Source organism: Python bivittatus, unplaced genomic scaffold (genome assembly GCF_059951505.1).
Source record: "Python bivittatus isolate LINGU-HERP-01145 unplaced genomic scaffold, Pbiv_v1 ctg000020_np1212, whole genome shotgun sequence".
NCBI classification, from domain to species: domain Eukaryota; kingdom Metazoa; phylum Chordata; class Lepidosauria; order Squamata; family Pythonidae; genus Python; species Python bivittatus.
Genome location: NW_028277030.1, coordinates 76,903,099 through 76,928,621, shown reverse-complemented (window position 1 = coordinate 76,928,621; position 25,523 = coordinate 76,903,099). Strand labels below are relative to the sequence as shown.

At 38.3% G+C, this 25,523-nt stretch overlaps 1 protein-coding gene across 1 annotated transcript; it reads right to left on the bottom strand.

The window, feature by feature from the left end:
* Positions 1 to 1,002: 1,002 nt before the first annotated feature.
* Positions 1,003 to 25,432, bottom strand: GINM1 (glycosylated integral membrane protein 1). Its single transcript, XM_007422083.4, has 8 exons — positions 25,302 to 25,432; positions 15,854 to 15,913; positions 14,519 to 14,615; positions 12,145 to 12,296; positions 8,158 to 8,314; positions 6,760 to 6,890; positions 4,897 to 5,060; positions 1,003 to 3,181 (listed from the first exon to the last, which is right to left on the bottom strand). The coding sequence occupies exons 1-8, from the start codon at positions 25,419 to 25,421 to the stop codon at positions 3,079 to 3,081; spliced, it is 984 nt and encodes a 327-aa protein (XP_007422145.1). The 5' UTR covers positions 25,422 to 25,432; the 3' UTR covers positions 1,003 to 3,078.
* Between the last annotated feature and the right edge of the window lie 91 nt (positions 25,433 to 25,523).

Sequence of the window (25,523 nt, the reverse complement as noted above, 5' to 3'; positions counted from 1 at the left end):
GCAAAGACTTTGCATGACTGCATCAATCATGATTCTGAACAGCAATGGAGATGCAACAGCCTTGTCTCACACCAATACACATAGGAAAGCCTTTTCGACATTTTGCCATTAACATGAACAGAACTTTGTGGAGCCTTCTTATACCTGCTGGAGGCGGCACATCATTTTAGCAGGCAGACCTGAAGTGAAGACTCTCCATGGCATTGGCCAATGGACACTATCAAATGCCATTACAAAGTCAATGAATGCAGAGATGAATATTTTTCCATATCTAATACATTCCTCAAGCAATTGTCATAGTACAAATAATCACAGTAACCTCTTCCAGACCAGAAGCAGTTTTTTTCAGGCTAATTCTCTTCTTTTCTGAAGCCTTTGTTGGATTACTTTCCTAAATACTTTGCCCATGATTGACAAGAAGCTAATTCCATAATCATTTTTGTACTCTTGGTTGTCTCATTTCTGAAAATTGGTCCTATTATTGCGTTTCCACAAATTTAGTATTTCTTCAGATTGCCAAATTAGTTGATGGAGTGGAGCTGACAATCTAATGTATCACCACCAGGGTTTAGCAATTCTCCAGTGACATCAACTGCTCCAGCAGCTTTCCCATTTTTTTTAATTGATGGATGACAGCTTTTATTTTAGATTCTTGGCTCACATTCTTCAATGTTGCCACCAGGGCTATCAACAGTTGGTTCTACTCGAGTGTCTTCTAGAACAGGACAGTTTTAAAGGAGCTGGATGTAATTGTGTCAACTCGGTTATTCGGTTCCAGGGCACACAAAAGTGCCATCTTTCTGTTATGTCTTCTGTTGAAATTTATCACTGAGGTAACAGTATGATGTAGTGAGTGCAATATTCTCAGTGATACACAGCTTGAGTTCTTCTGCAATGTTATTCAAATGGCTTTGTTATTCTGCAATGTTATTCAAATGTATTTATTTTATTTATTTATCGTATTTATATAGTCACCCATCTCATACAAAGTGACAAATAGGCTTTGAAGCAGGAAGGACTGGTTTATTATGCTGTTGAGTCACAACTTTGAGTTTGCAATTTTTGTCTATTAATGCTAGACATTCATCCAAAATCCATGGATCTGCTCACTTTTGTGTTACAGAACAGATTTCTTTGGCACCTTCTTAATAATTTCTGAGGACATAAGAACATAAGCAGTGCCCTGCTGGAGTGGACCCCTGGCCCATCTTGTCCAGCAGTCTGTTCTCATAGTGGCCAAACAATTGCACAAAGAAGCCCACTAGTCTCCTAGCAGATGGCTTTCAGAGGCAACCACTGCCATCAAGGCTGATAGCCAGTGATCCCCATGACTACCAGGAGTTGGTCCAACTCTTTTTTGAAGCCAGCCAAGCTGGTAGCCAGTACCACATCGCGTTAGCAAATTCCAAAGTTTAATTACATTTTAAAATCCTTTTGTCCTGATTCTTCCAGAATTCAATTTCATTGGGTGACCTCTAGTTCTGGTATTCTTTCTGACAAGAGGAAAACAGCTTCTTCTTTTCCACTTTATGCACACATTGCATAATTTTGTGCACCTCAATCACGTCTCCTTTCTAGACAAAAAGCCCCAATTGTTGCAACCATTCCTCATAGGATAGGGAAGCGACTTCAGCCCCTTGATCATCTTAGTTGCCCTCTTCTGGACCTTCTCTAACTTCATTATATCCTTTTTGAGCTGCAGCAACCAGAACTGTGCACAGTATTCCAGATGCGGTCACCTCACTGATTGATATAAGGGCACTATAACATTGGCATTTCTATTTTCAATACCATTTCTTATTATCCCTAACATGCCGTTGGCCATTTTTTACAGAGGATGCACATTGTGTTGATGCCTTCATTGAACTGTTTACCATTACCCTAAGATCTCTTTCCTCATCAAAGGATTGTAGTACTTGATCATTTACATCATTTAGATACTCAAGGGCAACAATCTGGTAGGTGAGCGTAAGTTGGAACTCTTGTTTCCAATTACAGGAGGAACTAATCCTGATTGCTGATGAGATAAATGCCTTGGTAACAATCAGTAAAACTGGGGAAATGTCCTAGGCAAATTTAGTTTTGGAGAGATGAATATCAATGACCCTACTTAATACTTACTAGGTACCACTAGAAAATGAAAAGAGTATTTAGCAAATACAATGGATTGGATCCAGATTTGCTGCCTCAATCAACTTTGAAAAAGGAACCCTACATGATCTCCAATTTCTTTCAAGAAACAAATTTACAGTAAGGTCTGATGATCATACAAATCTGTATCTAGAACTGCTCTGAATCAATACAGTACTTTAAGGCATTTTGTACTCCTAGGTGAAAGACATTTGTAGTGTACTGTAAGTTTTTAAGAAGCACATTTTTACAAATGTTCATAAATTCAGTAGGAAAGACCCTGAAAGTGCTTACAACATCAAGATTATATTTGGAAAACCCAAACAAAAATTGCACCAATAATTCATTTATTGTCAGAGCAGTATAAAAACTTTTTTGCTTTTGACCTGTCCCATAAGGCACGCTTAAAGACGGCAGGCCTAAAATAGCTTTTAGTTTTGTCACAAATCTATGCTCCTGTTCATGCTATTTACTCGGTTCCATGAGTTTGGGTCAAATTTACTGGGTTAGCATGGTGTGTCCTACAACCAGTGTAGTTGGGAAGATACAGGATATCGTTTCAGGAAGTGGGAAATTACTTCATAGAAGTTAGAACTTACTGAAGTCCTTAAGGAAACTGCTTTTTTTTTTCCTCTGTCAAAAATATATTACAATGGTTGAAATGAAAAGAAATGAGAAACTCTTATGGGCCTCAACCTTAATTGTCCTTTAAATATGGTTCATTCATAGATTTAATAAAAACAGCAAATTGAGAACTGCTGTGAAATCAGCAGTTCTCAAACTACAGCCCTCTAGATACGTCAGAACTGCAATTATTTATGAATATTGGGAGTTGTAGCCCCAATGTCCGGAAGGCAGTAGATTCAGAAGGCTGAATTAGGTAATATATTAAGATTCAAGTGCCAAATTCATTAGGTCAACAAACTCATATAATCACAGTACACGTTTTTAAATACATTTCTCCTCTATATTGTTTATCTTCTCTGGAATATCTGGAAGTAAACTTATTGCAGCCACAGGTATGACATTGGCATCAAGTTGAAGGATTCCCCTAGAAAAAAAATAAGTTATCAATTAAAATACAGACTTCAGAAATATGATATCTAAATGTTTCAGCTTCACAGTTAAAAGAGCTAAGGAAACGTGTTTAAAAATCTAAAGCCAGATCATCAGTTTCTGAAAACGGTCTATATACAGTATGCTGCAAAGACTAAAATGTAATTAAACCTTGTTTCAAAGAATTTTCAGGAGGTATGCTATTTAGAAAAAACACTTTCACTCACCTGTCTCTTCCAGTATCACCTCTCCCATTAAGCTACCATTTTCATCTAAAGGACTTATGAGAACTGATGCTAGGGCTTTCCTATTCTTCATTTATTTCCCCATCTCCCTTTTCTAGTGTGCCACAAGTTTAAGACCAAGGGCAGGCTAATGTAGTATGGATATCTGTATGCTGCTCTAATAGCCTTTTTTGGTCAAAGAGCAGAGAAAAATGGTTTCAAATAAGACAAACCTTATGAAACAAATACAAATACTGTGCAATCTTAACTAATAATGAACACATCTCTGTTTTTGACAAAGAATAAAAGAGGCAGGATATTTAAGATACTAATATGTTTACACAAAGGATATACGGTCAAGAACATGAACTATATACACTAATAAGAAAGTACCAGAAAAACTGTATACATGCAAACTAACATCTTGAATAATCTGGTACTTGCCACCAAGTATTTCTAAACAAAGCAACCAGGACACGCCAATATGTAATAATATACTAGTGGGTGGGTTTGTGAGTACACCTTCTGCAGATAGGACTTCTTCAGCCATCAGAGGTTTCTAAACCAAAAGAGGAATGCTGATGGCAAGCTGTTGGCCCCCTAAGTCTGAGGAAGCAGGAGACATTGACTGATAGCTCTCAGGATGATTTACCACAAATCTCACAGAGCTTTTGTGAGGCTCAGTAAGGGAAAAAAACTGACCCATCTGACTCTTGCTAATCTGTGGACACTCATGTTCCTCATTTCTCACAATCCCAATGATATTGGAATGTGTGTACATGGGTAGAGATGGGGATGATCAGGGTATGGAGCAGGACTGCTCTGGACCGTTACTGTGTATCCAGTTCTTGTTTGTAAACTAGTATTACTAGAAGAACAAAATTGATCCTGCCACCTAAAGCATTCCAACTTTATCTGATGCTGCTTTTGGGAAGCTATGGAGGGATGGGGAGAAACCAAACAGGATTGCCTTTCCTTCCCCTTCCCCCTTAGTGTGCATACTCTGAGCAGAGATCCTGCCGGGGGTGGGGGGAACCTAGAGAGAAATCCATTTAGCATCTGAACATTTTGAATCATCTGGTGATTATTTCCCATTAATAATAGAATAATTTAATCGATTGCATTTATAAAGCCATCAAATCAAGACCCAAGGTGGCGTACATTAGTTCCTTAACAGATTATAAACCTTGTAGGTGAGTTCTGTTTATCAATTTAATCAGCCCAGCTTGAATAAATATTTATATTTTATATTGTTGCTATTGGATTAAAATAGAATGTATGCCATTTAAGATAACTCTCCATACACTAAGAAGATTCTTTTTGTCTTTTAACTCCAAAGTCTGGAGAAATTTACATTTGCAAAACTGTCCATTCTAGAACTGTAGTAGGGACCTCCCACACACACACACTTTTTAAAAAATTGAAATGAAACTCCCATCACTGAAGGAAGTTTGTTTCGAGGATAAAAAATAAAAAAGAGACTTACCTGCTTTCACATGAGGGACAAAACACTTTTAATACTTTTATGATTAAAGCTGCTCCTATAATTCCAACCACAATGACCTCCATAAAATTAAAAAACACAGGAAAAGATTTGAGCCAAAACGTACAAAGCTCCTTTCTCAGATCTTCCACCCACTGGCACATCACCTGGAAAAATAACAACACTGCCATTGAAATCCAGTAATGACCCCCTGCAAAAGCCTATTTTTCTTTGGTGTTTGTTGTAACAATTTATAATTTACACTTCTGTCATGATGTGAGAGTTCTATGTATGTTGCTTGTCTTTACAAACATTACTGTTTTGCCCCTTGAAGCATTCCTTGGCATCTTTTCCCACATATTCTATTGTTTAAAGCAGTGTTTCTCAACCTTGGCAACTTTAAGACATGTGGACTTCAACAACCAGAATTCCCCAGCCAGCCATGCACCTGCCACCAGTCCATCAGAGCCTAAAATGATGTTGCAGTGGGTTTGGGCTAGTAGCCAGTCTAGTGCTACTGCTGAGCCAGGGGGCTAACAACTGCCCTACAGATATCCAAGAGCACTCCAGTCCTTTCAAAAGCTTTGTGGAGGGTAGACTTGGGGCCTGGCACTAATCTCAGGAGAGCCTCATGGCCACAGCACTTCATAATGGTCTGCTCAGCACTAACTGTTCTGGGTGGGTGACTTTAGCAGCTGCCTATCAGGTAGAAATCCAGCAGGGAAGGTCTAGCTTCTGTTGGAAGATACACTTAAGGGCTTGGAGAGTCCTGGCTGAACTTCTGCCTCATCTATCATTCATTGTTCTCCTGACATGGTTTACAAGTAGCCCTCACTTAACATACACTTGTTCAGCGACTGTTCAAAGTTACGACAGCACTGAACAAGGGGTACTTATGACAGGTTCTCGTAGTTGTGGGCATCACAGCATCCCCACGGTCATGTGATTATGATTCAGATGCTCAGCGACAGGCTTGCAATTACGACATTGCAGCATCCCGCAGTCATGTGATTGCCATTTGCAACCTTCGCTGCCTGCTTCCAACAAGCAAAGTCAATGGGGAAGCTGGCAGGAGGTCACAAATGGTGATCATGTGACCACAGGACACTGTGACCAAGTGGGATTCACCTAACGACAACAACTAGGACTGCTGGAACTGCTATCATAAGTTGGCATGGTCATGTGACATCATGCCTTATGACCACATCGCTTAGCAACAGAGTTCCTGGACCCAATTACTGTTGGTAAGTGAGGTCTATCTATACTTGCATTTGAGAGTAGCCTATCAGGAGGAAGTTAAGCTAGTGAACTGTTAGCCACATCCAGGAGCATCAGGAGATATTGGGAGACCTTGAGTTCTAGTCCTGCCTTAGGCACGAAACCAGCTGGGTGTTCTTGGACCAGTCACTCTCTCTCAGCCCTAGGAAGGAGGCAAGGGCAAACCATTTCCATTATCTTGCCAAGAAAACTGCAGGGACTAGTCCAGGCAGTCACCAGGAATCAACACTGACTCAAAGGCACACACACACAGAAGCATCAGGGGACAGGGGAATTGGGAGGAGATGCCAAAACCTCGAGATGAGGATCATAACTGCATGATTGAAGCTCCACCCCTTGGTATGTGTACCAGGTACATGTAGAAAGGGGCAGGACTTCAAGCTACAACCCCATCTGGACTTTTTTTTACCTCCCTTCTGGTTACCTCCTTGTTTCCATGCCTTTTTATTTTTAGTAGGACTCAGGTTCTTTGACAGAGTGACTGAGATGTCAGATACATCAGGCACCAATAATTCCTGTATGTATCCATTAACTCAAATTAGGTGACTGTAATATTTACCAAAACCTACAATCACTGAAAAAATATACCTTATAAGAAGATGGTGGCTCAGTTCTGAGTGGAGTCTCTGGTAATTTGCCATGCATTGTCTGTTCATCTACTGTAGTTTCTACCTGCCTGAGAAGATAGTGACTGGTTGTTTGTAGAGGACTTTCAACATCTATTTTACAAAAATAAAAAAGGTTGTTGTTTTTTTTAATTGACATTGTGAGCCAGTAAAAAGAAGCAGAGTAAGGTCAAGAAACAAAGCCCAGATGTGCAAAATTATTAAAATCTTTTATAGATTCCTGGAGTTAGTATAGATCTTGGGTCATCTAGTCCAACCCCCTTCTTGGTGCAGGTTCCACCAGAGCATCTCCAATAACCAGCCAGCCATTGTTTGAAGACCTCCAGCAAAGGAGAATTCACTATTTCAGGTGAGATGTTCCTCCTAACATCTAGTCCAAACCTACTTCCTTGTAGTTTTAACCCTTTGGTTCTGGCCTGCTCTCTGGGGCAAAGAGAACAAGTCACTCTTCTATGTGACCGTTCTTTAGATATCTGAAGACTACTATCACCTCTCACTCAATTATCTTTTCTGTATGCTAAGCATATCCAGATTTGTTAAACATTCCTCATAGGGCGTCATTTCCAGACCCAGCACAATCTTGGTAGCCCTCCTCTGAACATGCTCCAATTTGTCCGTTTTGAATTCTGATGCCAGTTCTTCAAATGGGGTCTGACCAGGGCAGAATGGTTAGAAACTTCCTGTGATCTGGATTCTGAGCTCTTCTTAAGGTATCCCAAGATAATATTTGTCCGTTCAGCAACTAAAATCACATTACTACTTCATGTTTAACTTCTGATTGACAAGGGCCCTTTTTGTAGGTAAAAAAACAAGCCAGATTTCCCCATCCCAGGCTACTGCCTTACATTTTTCCTACCAAGATGTGGAACTTTACATATCTCCGTTCTATTCATTTTTGCTCACTGTCTAAGCTTGTCTAGATCTTTTTAAAATCTTTTTTCATCTAAAGTATTAACCAACTCTCCCAGTTTTATGATATCTCCAAATTTGATAAGGATCCCCTGAACTCCCTCTTCCAAATAACTGATAAAAATGTTCATCACTGGTTGCATTGTTTTGTATCTTTACCTACCTATGCTACTCTTAAAAAGTCCATACCACTTTGAACACTGAAAGAGTAGCCCAGATACAGTTAACAAATGAATTAATTAAATCAGCTCCCTTCTCGGTAAGGAGTCTAAAAAAAATAATCAAAACACTAAAGTGAAATGGCAAGAAATAAACTCGAAAGCATCTTTTTAACAAAAAGTAAGAGTCACTTACATGAGATGGGTGGCTATAGAAATTGAATGAATGAATGAATAAATAAATAAATAAATAAATAAAAGTCCAATTCTTGCAGCTCAACGAGACTGTGTACCTTTTCCTGCAAGGTTCGGAACCGTAAACAAAATATCATTGTCCCTCGGGCTGGAATACAGCATGCTTTCCTCCAGAGGAACGGTGTAGTTTGTATGTCTCAGGACTCGCTGATCCTTAACCAATAGGTCTATTTCTGTCACTTCATCTTGTTTAACCTGCAAAAGAGGCCACATTGGGAGCCATTTTCTTGTCCACACATGTTGAGACTGTTGTGGAAAACAGTCAAGCTTTTATGCAAAAAGCGATTTCAAGATGAAAAGTTGCTTTTGTTTAAGTGAAGGCTAAATGTGCTCCTACCCCTTTTTCTCATCTCATGAAGAGCTCTCCATCTATTTCATTATCATATTAATATTGTATACATTGTATATCATATCATATTGTCAGGGATAGCAAATGGCTCCATTTCTAGCATCAGTGTGGATTATTTTCTCTCAGTGAGGAACAATGCAGGAAAAGAGTAGAATGTTGCCATTGAAGACAATGAATCAAGAGAATTGCAGATGAATTCTGCACCCAAACATTAATTTCTTCATTTGTACTGAGTGAATTATCTGAATTCTGAATGGTTTTAGAGGCAAGGTAATCTATAGCCCAAGAGTTAGTGTATGCTTGCAGGTAATGCACAAGAAGTGTGTCTGGATGGCAATAAAGAAAAAAATATCTGTCAGTTAACTGAGGAAGAAAGAGGCTGACTGCCTTGTTTATTTGATTACTTAATAGATTTATAAGTAAGTTATGACTTACTTTAATAAGTAATAATACTTATATTTAATAATAAATATATTATTAAAATTTAACATTTTAATTTTCAAATTTTTCAAATATTTAAATTAAATTAAAATTAATTAATTAAAATTTAAAATTTGAATTTGAAAAATTAAAAAACAAAATAATAAAATAAATAATTTGGACTCCAGCAGGCACATAAATTCGTATTTCCCAGTTTACAATGTTTAATGTTGTTGATTTTTGTTCATATTTGGAGACCTTCTTAATTATTTTGTGGGGGCTATTCTTTATTTTATGACAATTTTGATACCTTTGGGAATGGGCAGCGTATACATTTGGTAGATAAATAAATATTCCATCTTCACTCTAGGACAATGTTTCTCAACCTTAGCTGCTTTAAGCTGTGTAGACTTCAACTCCCAGAATTCCCTAGCCAGCCATGCCCTAGGAGGTATAAATAACATTTCCTCCCTCCGTTCTTTTTTTTCCTCCCCAGCAAAAACTTTATGTCAGACAAGTTGATCTAGAAAGAAAGAAAGAAACTGGCCCAAAGATACCTAGAGAGTTTTTTCTATGAAAGATGGACTTGGATCTGGATCTTCCTGGTCCTAATCTAATACCTTAACCGTTACACTCTCCTGGCTCAGCCAGATTGAGGAAATCAATGTGCCTTCTCCCTTCTAGCCAGCCCACTGTCCCCATCATTATTTTAGCACAAATGACCATAGGCATGAACTGCATCAGCATCCCTTAAACAGCACTGGTAACTCATTGCCCAAGTCACAGGATGCAAAGGAATGGATTATAAGCTGCCCTCTCTCCTTAACTCAGACAAGGAATCCTCAATATTCACCCCTAACCGCATTTTGTTTCATTTTCAGTTTGTTTCCTAATTACAGGTAGTCCTTGCTTAGCAACGACAATTGGGACCGGCAACTCTGTCACTAAGCACTGCAGTTGCTAAGCGGAAAATCATGTGACCGCAACGGGCTTACGTCACTTCCCATTCAGTCATTAAGGAAGACATCACATGACCACAACTTGCAATTTTACTTCCTGTTCTTAATTAACTCTGCTTGTCAGAAGCTGGTTGTGAAGCACACGAATGGCAATCACATGACTGCAGGACGCTGCAACGGTCATAAATGCAAATATTGGTTGCAAAGCTGTTTTTTTTACACCATAGTAACTTCGAACAGTTCTTAAACAAGGCAGCTGGTAAGCGAGGACTACCTGTATTGATAACAATTTTCTTTTTAGCTTCCCATCTTGCCAAATATTTTGCTGTTGAGTCTTTATGCGATGAGAAGCTTGTAGCTTAGTGGTCCAATTTACCAAACCAAATGATGGAACTGATTAACTGGAAGCAAAGGAACCAGTGGGGCTTGAATAAAGACACCTAGGAGCTTCTGTTGGAGTGACTGCACTTAAGATGCTGAAGGATTCTCCCCTAAGGAGAAGAGTTGCATGAGAAATCAGTGGGCTTATTGACAGCACCAAACATTCCATGGCTGAATGATCGTCCTGCAAGATAACAATAACTTCTCCAAAACTGAATTCATAAACCAAGGATCTAAAAAAAGAAAACTACCTCCAGCTCTTATCTATTAGAACCTTCCCCACAATAAAAAGTCTTATCAGCAAAGACATTTTTCAGACAGACACTACAGTTGATAAAACCTTATTACCAGGCAATCTGGCAGGCTTCCAGAATAATAATATAGTCAAGGTTTATCTCTTCACTGACAATCAGAAATGAGAAAGACTTGAATACTTTGGAATTTAAACAAACCAAAGGCTGCTTCCTGGCAGAATCAATCAGTTTGTCCACTCCACTTTTCTGAAAGTGTTGCATAAACAGTGATAGTGCTAAAAATAATACAACACCCCAAAACTGTCCAACATAATATGCAAGTGGGTATAGGAAGTCCTCTCATGCTAGAATTAAAAAAGTATGTTCTAAAGAAGGTATCAAGCTCTCAAAGCTGTTTAGCAGGGCAATGGGTTCTTCCATCTTTGTAGAACTAGGATCATATATATGATTAAATGTGCCAACTGGAAGAAAGATGCTTTTTTTCCCTTTCTACAATATGTGGATGGAATCACTTTCCTTTCTACAATACATCAGTTCTTTTCTACAATATGTAGAATAGAATCACTTTCTGCAGTATGTGGTTGGATTCAAAATAAAATCAGCCTGAAACAGTATGTTACTTCAAATCCTCCTGAAAAAAAGTTTTCTATAACCCTTGCTATGAAAATGATTCAGAATCAAGTATATGGGAATTTCAAGTACAACCTGTCCAAGTTATTAAGAGTGTTTGCTTCATAAGGAAATTATATGAAAGTATATTTGATCCAGATTCTGAATAACAAAGGGTAAATATATGGTCAACACAAAAAATATATGATACTGCTAATACTAGGAATATCAGATGGATGCCTCAACTGATCCTATTCAATGCTGGCAGAAGAGCAGAATGTGTGAACTCCAAAAATAAATGTGTGCTATTAGGACTTCCAAGTTAAACTATTAAGATCTTTACTCTCTCCCCCATTTCGTATGTAAAAACAAACCAATAATAACACCCAGTAGCAAATCTTAGAACTATCTTTGATCTTAAAAATAATTCTGGGGAAGTCTATGCCAATGAGGTCTGAGCAGCTGGCACCAGCTGGGTCTTTTCTGGACTTGGAAGCTAAACAGGGCCAGGCCTGGTCAAGAATCATATGGGAAACCATCAGGAAATACCATCACTGTAGATTAGATGGGGAAGTTGAAAAAAATCTCCCACTACATATTGCTGACAATAAAACTGCATGGATATATCCATGGAGTCTCCAAGAACTGAGCTCAACTCAAGGCCACTTTATCCTTTACCTTTACAACAAAAGAATTCACATACTGTACAAAGGAGTTGCTTTAAAAAAGCTACCCTTCTCTTGGAGATAGGAAATATTTATAAACAAATCCTTAAAATGTGATTATATAGATGCCATGGAAATTCCTGTAAAAATTTAAAGAAATATATAAAGGTTGCTGTCTTTGAGGTTTTTTTAATTAAAATTTTTTTTTTTATATATTCTGATACAAAGAAGACATAGAGCTGTATAACATTAGATAGCAGTATTGCTGATTTGCTGGCAAAAGATAAACCACAGAACTAAACTAAATATTCATTCTGCAAAAACAATCTTCTACTGTGGATTTATACCTAGGCTAGTAAACACAATGATTTAGAGAAAGAATACTTGCCTGCTTTCCATCTATATCTGTCACTTCTTCTTGAACAACAATCAATTGCAAGTTGGAGCTGGATGCCATCGGCCACTCATGGACCATAATGCGAACATTGACGATTCCTAATTGCTTCTGATCCAATAAAGTATCAGAGTTTCCACTCTTCACTATCAACAAATAACTGTGTATCATATAGTGGCCATGCAGAGAAACAAAATCTCTAAAAATAAGTTACACATTAAAATGATGACTGATGTGTTGCAAACTGGATTGGGCCCCATACTGCAATTCAGTATGGAATTAATATAACTAGCTGACTAGATTCACAGTTATTTTTAGGAGAAACAACAGAGGGCTAAATAAACTATTCAGATGTAAACAGGAATATTTTCTGCTTTGTAGAAGATCATCTTTTGCACAATAGCACTTCTCCATTTTCTCTTCTTCCCTCCTGCCCTGAAGTCAGCCCCTTTCTTCCCAAATCTGCTCTGGAGGTTTTCAACCCACTGAGTCAAGTTTTAAGGTCAACAGAGTGGAGAAGTCATACCCCTCTCCATACTAGTTGAAGTAAAGTGTTGAATTAATGGGAAGGATTAACTTTCCTGTATCTAAGGAAAAACTAGCAGCAGTTCCACTTGTCCTATATGGGCCACAGAAGTCACTGAATTGACAGAAAATATTTAGATTTAAATTGAACATCCAAATCAAAATTAAAGTATCCATAATCCAAGCCACAATATAACCTATGAGTAGCACATGAAGTGACAAGGTCATAGAATGTTTTCTCCTCCCTTTCAAATGGAAGCTGCCATCTGGCAATGTAGGTTTCTCTCAGTTTAGTAGCTCTCCACTACTATGCTCAAACACCCAACTTCCTTTCCTCTCCAGGTATGTACACTTACATTGATTTCAGCAGGAGAGTAATAACTAGTGCTACCACTGTATTAAATTAAATTTGCATATAACATGACTATTGTCAGGATGTTTGTGTTGGCAGAGTAGCCTTGGCATCCATTCTGCAACACTGAACTGACATCCAGTAGTGGAGGGCCAAGGAGCTGTTCCCATGGCTTTCTGTATTACTGTATTACTGATCTTCCTAATCTAACTTCCTCCCATTCCACTTAGTCCAGTAAAGTCAGTGAAGATTTGCAGGCAGGCATTCTGCTTCATACACCTGGGGAATAACATAATGCATTATATTATACGATCACAAACTCATGTGACATTCTTCAGCATTTAATAGAAATTCAAAGAACTAAAGGCAATTAGGTATTATATTACATCAAATGAAATTTGGTTAGAGAACTGAATGAGATGTGTGCTTTTCCACAGTAAAACCCCATGAACTGAAGGGGGCTTTCTTTCTTTAGAGTATTTGAAGATCTAGCTTAACATTAGAAAGTATAGAAGAGATCCCCTCACAAAAGGCCCCAATGAATCATTGCTGGGGCTCCATTTCTTCTGCAGCATCTTTTTATTCATATTGCTTTAGATTTTTAAGAACCAGTTTTAAAACATATTAGCATGTCCTTGGGTAAAGGGTAGATTATCTTAGAAGCTAACCCTGAAACTAGCTACAACCAGTATATCATATCAAGTAAATACTTGGTGTATAAAAAGTCCTTAAATGGCATGTAATTGCTGTGGCTTCATTAATTATATAGAACATTGCCTACATATCCAGTCAGGATCTTTCTTTTCAGGGTAAGGCACATAATAACAAAGAACTAAACAAACCAGAATGCTTGCTCCTTCTAGTAAGTGTCATTTTAAATTTGTGTTTACTGGGTAATACTTTCATCCTTTCAAGAAAAATCCCATTTCTTACATAAACAGAATTTGAATTAGGAAAGTCTATTTAAAAAGTGTTTTGCTAAGATGATCTGAAACCATGCTGTTTTTCTCCTTCACCAACTCAGCTGGATATGTGCTGGTGTGACAGGAGACAGACAGGATTTATCAGGGTGGGGTCACATCCTTGAGTTTCTACAGCTCAGTCTGTGGCACAAATAAATTAACCCAGTGTTTCTCAACATTGGTAACTTTAAAATGAGTGGACTTCAACTCCCAGAATTCCCCAGCCAGTGGGAGTTGAAGTCCACTCATCTTAAAGTCACCAATGTTGAGAAACACTGAATTAACCAAACAGGAACTCGCTCAGGGTTTCCACAAAATCAACATCTAATCACCATTTGTATTTTGTTATAAACACAAAAATGGACTGCCTTGAATTAATTGAAAACTACAGATGACAATCAATAAATAATCCTGAATTCTTTAAAAATGAAAAAAATATGTTATTTCTAATTTATTATGCAGGGTTTTTTTTAATGATGGGAGTTATAGAGGAACATACAATCCAGATAGTGAATTAAGCAATACTCACAAATTAAAGTTTGACATTTTATCCGGGTGACTCCGCTCTTCAGTGGAAAGTCATTTACATACACCTGACCATTTATGTAAGTGATATTAAGGACAACCTAGAGAAATCCACAGAATAACACATATTGAATGTATACATTTCCAAATACAAGGCTGACCAAGCTGTATTTAATTTAAATAATCATGATAGCAATGATCAAAATAAGACATAAATATAAGAGATTAAAAATTAACTAAGTATGCTGATAAATTTGCCATCATTATGCTTTCATCCCTTAAAAGAACCACAACAGAATGCAGTCCATCCCATACTGATTCCTGACTGCTTTTTTTTTTTTTTTGGTACCATTGAGTCAGTGTTGACTGCCTAGACTAGTTCCTGCAGTTTTCTTGGCAAGATTTCAAAAATGTTTTGCACTGCCTCCTTCCTAGGGCTGAGAGGGACTGGTCCAAGGTCACCCAGCTGGCTTTGTGCTTAAGGTAGGACTAGATCTCATGGTCTTCTGGTTTTTAGCCTGGTGCCTTAACCACTACACCAAACTGGTTTGACTCCTGACTATATTGCCACTGATTTTAGTAATTGTGGATGGCACCTGAAAAATATAACCTGTGAAACTTTAGTATCTCTATATGGAAAAACTAAGATATAGTAAGAGGAATAAAAGGCAGAATGTACACTGTTTGATGGGAAATCACTGAAACTTTGAAAACCTAATTTCTTACTGTAACTTAGATACAAATTAAATGATGAGCCACTGCTTCTCACTTTTGCTTATCATCATTAACAAAATAATCCTTTAACTCAGACTGGTACCTAGGGCTTCCAACCAGCAACAGAAAACCATGTCCTCAGTTTCTCCATAGCCTCTGAAAGCTAAGGGCTGGGAACTATTATTAGTATATCTCAGGAACAGCCAGTGAAGAACAGCTAGGACTGATCAATATCAGTCCATAGTATAAAATTATGCATTACTGACAATTGCTCTACTATTATGGTTGCAAGGGAGTACATAGACATACAAAATACATACTGTACATTCAGGCACACCTGTATGTATACAGAATAATGCCAATGAAGCACGAACTTTGGACCCTAACATATTACTTTCTAACTTTTACAAACCCACAGAAGGCAATATAAACATAGCAAAACTATTTATTGGAAAGAATTATTGCTTCGAGTTTCCCTAAAACATTAATCAACAACTCAGTATATTTACTAGACTATTATAACTAGGAAGAACCTAAGGATAGGATGAATTTTTACCAATCAATCACAACTGAAAAAAAGAAAAGACTTTGCTAAAGAAAGTACAGGAAGTTGAACATACAGTACCTGTCTTTCCTGAATATCCCCATTGTTTTCCAATATATTCACTTTAATCTTGATATTTTCCTGAAATAACGTAATGAAAGAAAAAAAGTAGAGAAGAGAAAAAAAGAAAATGTGTCACAGATTATTCAGTATAGTTTATAAACTAGCTTAAGTACTTTATTCAATTTTAGTTTGTGAAACAGATTTATGTTTCCATCCATGATGTGATCTGTCAGGATCTAGCATTTCTGAAGTCTGTGTCTAAGTAACCAAGGCAGAAAAACTGAAAGACGAACAAAGTGCCATAAGCAGGATCATTGTTCTCAGAGTAGAAGGGGCCAGTATGGTGCACAGAACTATCAAAGCCCCAAAGTGCCTTTTATACCTAATTGTACATACTATGCTGGCCATAAATACAAAATATGAGTGTGCAAATATTAATATGTCTTTGGGACTGTCACCATACTGCATGTTTGCAGTAGATCCAAGAGAAAAATGCTTAAGTCCTAGTTATAAAGACTGAGTTCTCAAAAATTGTAATGGACTAACTAGTCTAGTTATTTATATGATAGATGTATAATCAGATGGTTTTCTGCAGTGAAATGTCTAACAGACCCTGAGAAAGTGAAGGACAGAGCATAATAGTTTTAGATGAAAACAGGGCCATTACAGAAAAGATTCCTAAGTCCAGGGGAGTGGGGCAAACATGAGAAAGAGACTCAGAGTAACTCTGGTTTAATTACATTAGCTGGAGAATTGTTCTGATAGGCTTTCAAGATTCTGTTACAATACTTTGCTAGCAATAAAGATCTTTCCAGAACCAAAGTGGTTTAAATCTCTTGAGTTTGCCTGCCATTAAAGGCTTGACCTTTTGCAGACAAGTTATGCATACATTCTGAATTGGACCCTAAATAACGGGCAGCTATGCTCATATAAATCTTGTACGGTCCAACAGATGCTCATCCTAATTAGTGGCATAATCTTCACAATAGCTGAATCCTAAATTCAGGCAATTCTGCAGTATCTTCTATGTGATCTATTCTGTCTTAAACAGATTTTAGTGTACCTGAGCCTATAGCAATCCCAGAAAGTGTTGTGCCATGCTAGGACATTTCCTATGAGACAATTTTTCAATTGTGTGAGTGGATTATTTGAGCGATCCAAAGTTTATCACAAGCTATCAAATCCCACATTTGTAATAACCAATGTATTGTGGAGGCATCATGTATTAAAGCACACTGTATGGTCTAGTGGTTTAAGGCACGAGGCTAGAAAGCAGGAGACTGAGTTCTAGTCCCAGCTGGGTGACTTTGGGCCAGTCCCTTTCTCTCAGCCCAACTCACCTCACAGGGTTGTAGTTGTGGGGAAAATAGGAGGAGGAAGAAGTATTAGGTATGTTCACCACCTTAAGGTATTTATAAGCATAATAAAAGTGGGATAAAAAATCTACAATAAAAGCCCTTTGGCCAGACACAATACACTGATACATCTCAAGTGTATAGCCTCATCATCAGGGAGCTATATGATTAGCTACTCTGCATAGCTCAGTTCTGTTTTAAGCACTCAGTCATTTTATTATTTAGATTGCTCGTGCACTCCCAGGTCATCTAAAGAATGAGGACTAGAAATGAACATATTATGGTGGTGGCCTCCCTCAGTTGTTCCTCTCTATCATCAGCTGATCAGAGTATCTATAATCCTGTTTCAACCCTACTTGCATTTCACAAAGATATCTCAATAGCATAACATACAATATTGCAATATGTGCAACCAAACATTTTACTGTCATATTTGTTTGGGTTAACTTACTTCTTAGAACAGACCTATTGAAAACAACAGGATTCAGATTCAATAGGATATTAATGGGTTTCTCCCTCAAGTCCTGCTGTGCTGCTTCATTATGGAGGGAGGGGGGCATGTTCCTGGAAGGGATAAGCAAAGATCACTGGGAGAGAATGCCAAGAGTTTATAATCTCCCAAGGCGTGAACTTCATCCCAGCTGCCCAGCTAAAGCAAGCAGGCACTTATATTGGACAGCAGCAATATTGGAAGATACTGAAGGCGGTAATTGCTTTAGTGACAATGTCAAAGCCGTGTTTCATATTGTGCAGGAGAAGGCAATGGAAAATCATTCCTGTATTTTACCAAGACAGCCATATAGATAGATAATAAAAAGTGACTGACACTATAATGCCAGATGTTGAGCCCCTTAGGTCAGATGGTGCTCAACGTGCTAGAGAAAGAGCTGAGGATCTTTTGTAATACCAATGTGTTTATGACATGGCTAAATTAAGAAATGTAGGATGTCTAGTTGCGAACTTACCATGCAGGGAAAGAAAATCTGAAGCTGCAAAGACAGAGTTACAGTGGGAACGTGGAACATGAGAAACATGAACGTGGGAAAGCTCAACACAATGAAAGGTGAAATTAATCAACCACATTGACATTTTAGGCATCAGTGAACTGAAATGGATTGGAATTGGACACCTTAGGTGAGAAGATCATATTATTTACTACTCAGGACACGAAAAACTAAGAAGGAATGGTTTTGCTTTCATAGTCAGGAAAAATGTAGCAAGGACAGTACCTGACTAGAATGCAATCAGTTGCTGAATAATATCAATAAGACTTCACAGACAACCCTTCAATATGGCAATTATCCAAGTTTACCCTCCAACCAGGTTGACAAGTGTTATGGTCAAGTTCAGTCTGAAATCAACAGAATATGCAAGCAAGATGTACTGCTTGTGGTTGGAGAGTGGAATGCTGAAGCTGGAAATATTAAGAAGGTCAATGTAGTTGGACTGTATGGCCTAGGAAATCAAAATGAAGCAAGAGGACAATTTATCAATTTCTCCAATGATTTCTTTATTGCCAATACTGTCTTCCAACAACCAAACAATGCTTATGTATTTAGACATCTCCACATGGAGTACACAGAAATCAAACTGACTATATAATTGCTATAAAGAGGTGAAATACCTTAATTATAATAGCAAGGATGTGGCCAAGGGTCAACTGGGGAACAAGTCACATACTGCTCATGTGCAATCTCCAAGTCAAACTAAAGCAGAAAAAGACAGACAAGCAGTTTTCATAACATGACCTTGAGCACATTGAGTGTTCCTGCTGCTATTTTATTTTATGTTATTTCTGTTGTTTTTAAATTTGGGTTTTTTTATTATGTTTTTATCCTGTTTTTAACTGCTAACCGCCCAGAGTTATGCATACAAAATGGGTAGCCATATAAATGTATTAAACAAGCAAACAAACAAACAAACAAACAAATATACCTATAAATTTTGAATCATTCTGAAGTCCTGAATCTCATTTATCACAAATCAGGGGAAACTGTGGAATGAAATCAAAGAAGTTGCTAAGGATGTATATGAAAAGATACTGCCAAGGACCAAGAATTAGAAGAAAGCAAACTAGATGTCAGAGCAAACAGTAAAAATTGCCAAGAAGAGAAGAGAAGCCAAAGCCAAGAAAGACAAAGATCTCAGAAAGGAACTTAACAAAGAATTTCAGAGAGCTGTTAGAAGAGACAAGAAGCAGAATTACGACATCTGTAAAGATATCAAATATGGAAACAGACACAGAAAAACAAGGAAAGTCTTCCAAAAGATCTCCAAACTCAGAAGAAAGTTCCAAAGGTTCCTTCTGTAAGCCGCCGAGAGTCACTGTGTGTGAATTGGGTGGCCATATAAATTTGTTAAATAAATAAATAAACCTTGTATTGGTATGCTAATGTATGCCAATGGAGAGATAGTAACTGATTCAAAGATGATCAAACAAAGAAGGAAGGAGTATACTGAAATTCTGTACAACAGAGATGTCAACATCCAAGATACCTAAGAAAGTATTCCCTACTTATAAGAACCTCTAGTATTAGAGGATGAAGTTAGATTAGCACTGCAGTCACTACTAAGTCGGAAAGCCAGAGGAACTGATGGAATATCTACAGAAATATGGCAAGCAACAGAAGATTTAATAAAGATTCTAACCAAAATATGCCAACAAATTATAGTGGTCAACAGATTGGAAGAGGTAAGTCTACACACCACAACAAAAAAAGGAAACTTAACAGAGTGTACAAACTACCATAATATCCTTAATTTCACATGCTAGCAGAATAATGCTTAGCATCATCCAACATAGGTTAGAACCTTACACAGAAAGGGAGATGCAAGGTGTTCCAGCTGACTTTAGATGAGGCCGAAAAACAAGATACATTACTGCTGATGCACACTGGATAATTGAAAAAAACAACAGAATTGTGCAGTCAATAATTTTCCCTATGATACCTCTGTGGAAGTTGAACTTTGAAGAAGCAAGCTAGAAAGAATATTGACACTTGAATATTGGTGTGCGGAGAAGACTCTTGAGAATGCCATGGGTAGCCAAGAAAATAAATGAATGAATCATAGAACAACTCAATCCAGAGTTTTCACACAAAGTACAGGTGACTAGGCTCACATTTTGGGGAGCTGCCACAGCATGACTGAGGGTACTTTTATGACTGGATGTGTGCATGACTAAGCAGAACAACTGCTTCACAGAGACCAAGACCATGGAAGCTTTTTTTGTGCATATACTACGTGCAAGTATATTTACAGGAGTTAGGGAAAAAACAGAACTATTTACAGCAATGCATCCAAACTTCCCAGTAGAAAGTTTCTTTCTCTCTCCAGACTTTTGAAAGTCTTAAACTTTCTTTCCCTCTTTCCCACAACTATTTACTAGCAAGCATCCACTCCGCTGCTTAGCTGCCAACTCCCCCCTTTCTCTTCCCTCCCCCACAGCTTTTCACTTAGAGAGAGATAAGAAGGGAATTAGATGATTTACTTTGGTGGGCACTTAAAGCGTTTCTTCATGCTTTTTCAGATGTTGACAGTTCATCCCCCTACATTAATGTTGCATGATGCACTTTCCTCTGAGTCTTCTCCCCGATCCATCCTGGTCTGGGGCTTCCTCAAGGTCTCCAGGTATCCCTCTGCAGGTAGCCACCTCCCTTTGCCTCCATCTACTTTGGGTTTGGGATAAAGCATGTCTCTCTCTCTGGGTCTTTATGTCTCTTCTCCCTGCGGCCTGTAGCCAACATCATCCCCCTGGGGCCAGGAAATGGCAACTGCCCACTCCAATGGTCCAGCACACTCAAAGTGATGTCTCTCTCCAGCCACCAACTTCCTGCACTTATCCAAAGTGACTCCAAAGACACTTATCGCCTCAATGTCTCAGAGTGGCACAGGCTCAAACATGGCAAGATCTTTTTTCTCCCTCTCCCCTTTTTATGGCTCAAACTGACAGCATTTCCCCCAACAATTGAACATTTCATGACGAGTGTGCAGTAATTTTCACTGCTGCAGCAGCAACCTTAAGAAAAAGGGTTGTTTCATCTTTCCTCTATAAACCATTTCTGCAAACAAAAATCTCACTACTCCTTTTCCTTATGCTGATCTTTGACCATAATAAAGATTTGATCTTCACCACTCCTTTTCCATAGTGAAAAAGAAAAAAGATAGGCAGAAGATGGGAAAGTGGCTTGGGAAATGATTCTGAGTACAAAGTAATTCCTTAAGAAAAGGTAAAGCAGAACTTTCTCCTCATTCATCACTATGGTCATTCAGACCACCCCCACCCTGCTACATTTTACATACATGCAAACTAATTGTGAGTTTTGATCATCTCCTTTTAGGGAGGAATATCTGAGCCTACTACCGTGTGTGTGTGTGTGTGTGTGTGTGTTGGTGTTCAGTCATGTGACCACTCATTCTATATGAATAGTCATTGCCATGATCCAAAGAAAATAAAGCATTATTTTGAAGATAAAACTATGGAAGATGGTGCTAAAAGCTGGAAAGAAAGAGGAAAATCAGTCATAGCAGACCCTCACTCCTGCCAGCATCCAGAGCATTGCTCCACTCAGGCTATGCTTTTACTAGTGGGACTAAACCCTAGGATCAGCCATTCTTTTTCTTTACTCTTCCTCAAATCAATACTATCTATTTTTAAGAAGGTTTGGGTATATGGTTTCATAATTGGTACTGATGTATTTAGTTTTCTATTCTTAGAAATCAAATTTAAATGAGCAATTGTATATCCATTTTCTAGCTTATAAATGCATATTTTCCTATTCTGCTTATTTAACAGAAAAATAAACATTCTAAAATAATTTCTCACACAACCAATGCTTGTAAAGTGGCTGCATTTATTAGGGCAACACAAAACTATCTTGGTTGCTAAATGGGTAGCTGAACTATCAAGATTTCAACTTGCAGTCTTATTAATTTAAAACATATTCCTCTCAGAGAATATAAAAAGCAATACAAAAGACAAAACATAAACATCAAGAAATTAATTTGGATCTTAGATAAAATTTTCTTGCCTTAATCAGTAAATGCCACATTATATTCTTTTTACACACTGTATTTATGGAACAATGACTATTAAACTCTTTTCCCTTGTGGCTTCCCAGCAGGCCTCGCCTTGCCAAATATATACTACATATATTGTATGATGCAGTGGAAATATTTCCTTAGTGCATTTAATCACCTTTCATTTCAAAACTCTCTGGGCCTTTCCATAATAATTCTGTGTATTAGATTACACTGTGATTTCTTTGTGACTTGGAATGCAAAAAATGACCAACTTGTTTCAACAAGCCAAAGAAGATGGAAGGAACGGGGGCAGCTGTGAAGCATATTCCATCTTAGAAAAATCACAGAGGAGAGAAAGTCCATATTGCATAAATATTTGGAAAGACACAGGAATTACGCAACAGTGGTCATGCATGAGGATTGCATCAAAAGCAAATAACTGCACACATTTTCTTTTTTATCTTTCCATATTTTTTAGCTTGTCCCGTTAATATCTTGTTGAAGTTCTGTTCTAAAAATAGTTGTCTTCTGAAAATAAACTGTACCAGGAGGTTCTGTGATCAAACTAATCAAACTGATATTTGGAGCCTTCACATTTGGGAAGGCAAATTAGATACATTTTTCTGTAGTCAGCAGAAGCACCCACGTCTGGAACAAGAAATCTTATTCTCATTTGCCACAAAACCACTGAATAACCGAGGCAAGAAATTAATACAACACCTAGAAGCAAACAAGATACAGTGTGGGGAGAGAGAATTTGCTGTCAGCCTTTTTAGGGAGAGACTGACCTACTATTCCTCAGCCACCTCCCAAGCTGATCTTCTGGGTAAACTACCTGCTTAGAAGAATAAAGCTGAGCAAACATTAAGGAAAGGGAGCAAATACCTTAGGGGGAATGGAGGTAAGGGAAACCCTTCAGCATGAGTTTGTCTCCCGAGGCCTTCAGAACATATCCATGTAGTTTTCTTGGCAACAGTATGGAAGTGGTTTTTCACTGTCTTCTTTTAGCATGTTTTTTTTTGAGCATCCCAATCTAGCCTAAAGCTTTGGTATTTCCTGGACGTTTCCCATCCAAGTACTAACCAGGCCCAACCCTGTCAGGCTGATGCTGCCTCCTTTGAAGACTGAGGTAACATTGCTGTCCGTTCATTTATGCCACATAAATAGTATATTTTAAAGAACCAAGTGTTTCCATATTTTATTTAGACTGGGAACAAAGGTTTCTTGCTTGTTGGCTGAAAAAGGTGCTACACCTTTTGTGTAAGGCTAATGCTTAATGATCCTTCACTTTTTTCCATAGGCATTCTTGGCCAACCAAATGCCTCATTTCAATATTTCCAGGTTAAAGCCTTTGGTGTTTTATATCTGCAAATAAAAATGATCATTCTAAAGCAGCTTGTATGGAATTCAAGTACCTTAAACTCTCAGTATAATGGACATTAGTATAGTGAACTTCAGATTTTCCATTTGGACTTCACTCCCATTTAACAAGGATTTTTCCATGAAATTAATTTTTTACTGCAAATTACATCATTTATATCAGCTACATAATTAAGCAAATTACACATATCTGGATTTAATATACAACTGGATTTCACAGACATACTCTAAACTTTTAAATAATAAGCAAGCTCAGAGGTTGGGCTCTTTAAAGAGCCTTTAAACTGGCTTGTTTCTTCTTCCTAGTAATTTCTAGTACATGAACTCCAACAGGCTGTGACTGAAAAGTATTGTGAAGCGGGGGGAGGGGATTTTTTGATGATGAGGGTTAAGGAAGGAAAGAAGAAGAATCACAGCATGGTCTGCTATTTCATTTATTGCATGTAATCATCTTCTCTGTAGTGAAGGGAATCACTGGGCAAACAACCTGGTCAGGATGAGGGTGTAGGAGGTTCTCCACTTTTAAAAAATGGTCCCCAAACTCATACTCTGCCCTTCTGTAAAATACAGAGCATCTCCCATATTGCTTTGAAAAGCAACCGACAGAGGTGAAACTAGGGCTGATAATCAAGGTCTAGCTCAGCTAACTAAATATAGACCTGCAATCTTTGTTTTGACAGCTCTCCATAAAGTGAATTCTTCCATATTAAAGTACCCCACAGTAAATCAGAAGTAAAATTAATCAGATTTAATTGTTTTATATGTGGGTGATAGAATTTGTGGGCTCTTTAATCAATTAACTTATTACTATGACAGTCAACCACATCAAATACTTGGAAATGATGATGTTAAAACCACAACTGTGATGTTGAAACCGCACACTAACACAAATATAACAAGTGACTGCTTCAGACAAGGCAACAAGACATCATCAACGAGAGCACTACAATGCCTGAAATATTTTATTCATGTTTGACAAAGACATCAATACTGAAACAGACTTCCACAGAACATATTGGTCTTTCCATAAAGAATGGATTTATTACATAAGACACTCAACCCACAAGTTCAAATTGTATTACTGTATACATTAAAATCTAATATGGCAGCAAGTTATCTATCTAAAAGGGCAAGCTGCTGGGTACTGTATCCAAGACACAAACACACACAGACATATAAATAGGTACACAAGGCCTAAATCACACCTTATGCAATTTTGTACAATAATTAATGCACAAATCACTCCTTCCAAACAGTTGGGGAAGAAAGAATTTCCATATGCGAACTGTAAAAGTCTCAGCATGTTATCCCAACACATGCTTTAACAGTGTGCAGATATTACACAACTCAGTTTTGCAAATGCACTTGGCACAGACAAGCCACCAGCCATGCAACGTTGCGTATCCCAAACGTAGCAGATCCCCCTTTCTAAGCCATCATGGCCAGATGCTCACACAAGCAGGGGTACCAACTCGCACCCACAGCTGCCCCACTTCGTTCCTTGTTTCTGGCTTTGAAGGGGAGACCTGATCTTTTTTCTCTCTTCCCTTCCCCAAATAAATAAACACACACACACACACGTATATACATATATACACCACTCTCTCTCTCTCAATCTCTCCCCACCCCGACCCCCAGGGCTTCCTCCGCGGACTCGGTGCCAACCCCGCCAGGACCCGAGGCTTCCAAGGAACCTTCCCCTTGCCTACCTGGCTTACCACCCGGGAGAAGGCGGCTGTCGGATCCGGAGCTGATAGGCTCGGGGGCAGCAGGAGAAGGAGCGCCGCGATCAGCCCGAGCAACTCGCGTGGCCCCAACGCTGCCTCCATCTTGGGAACTGGGCATTAAAACTAAGTGAAACATCAACAAAGCAAGAGGCGGCGACGGGCGGAGCAAAAGCTGGGAGGAGTCCGGCGGGCCGAGGAGGAGGA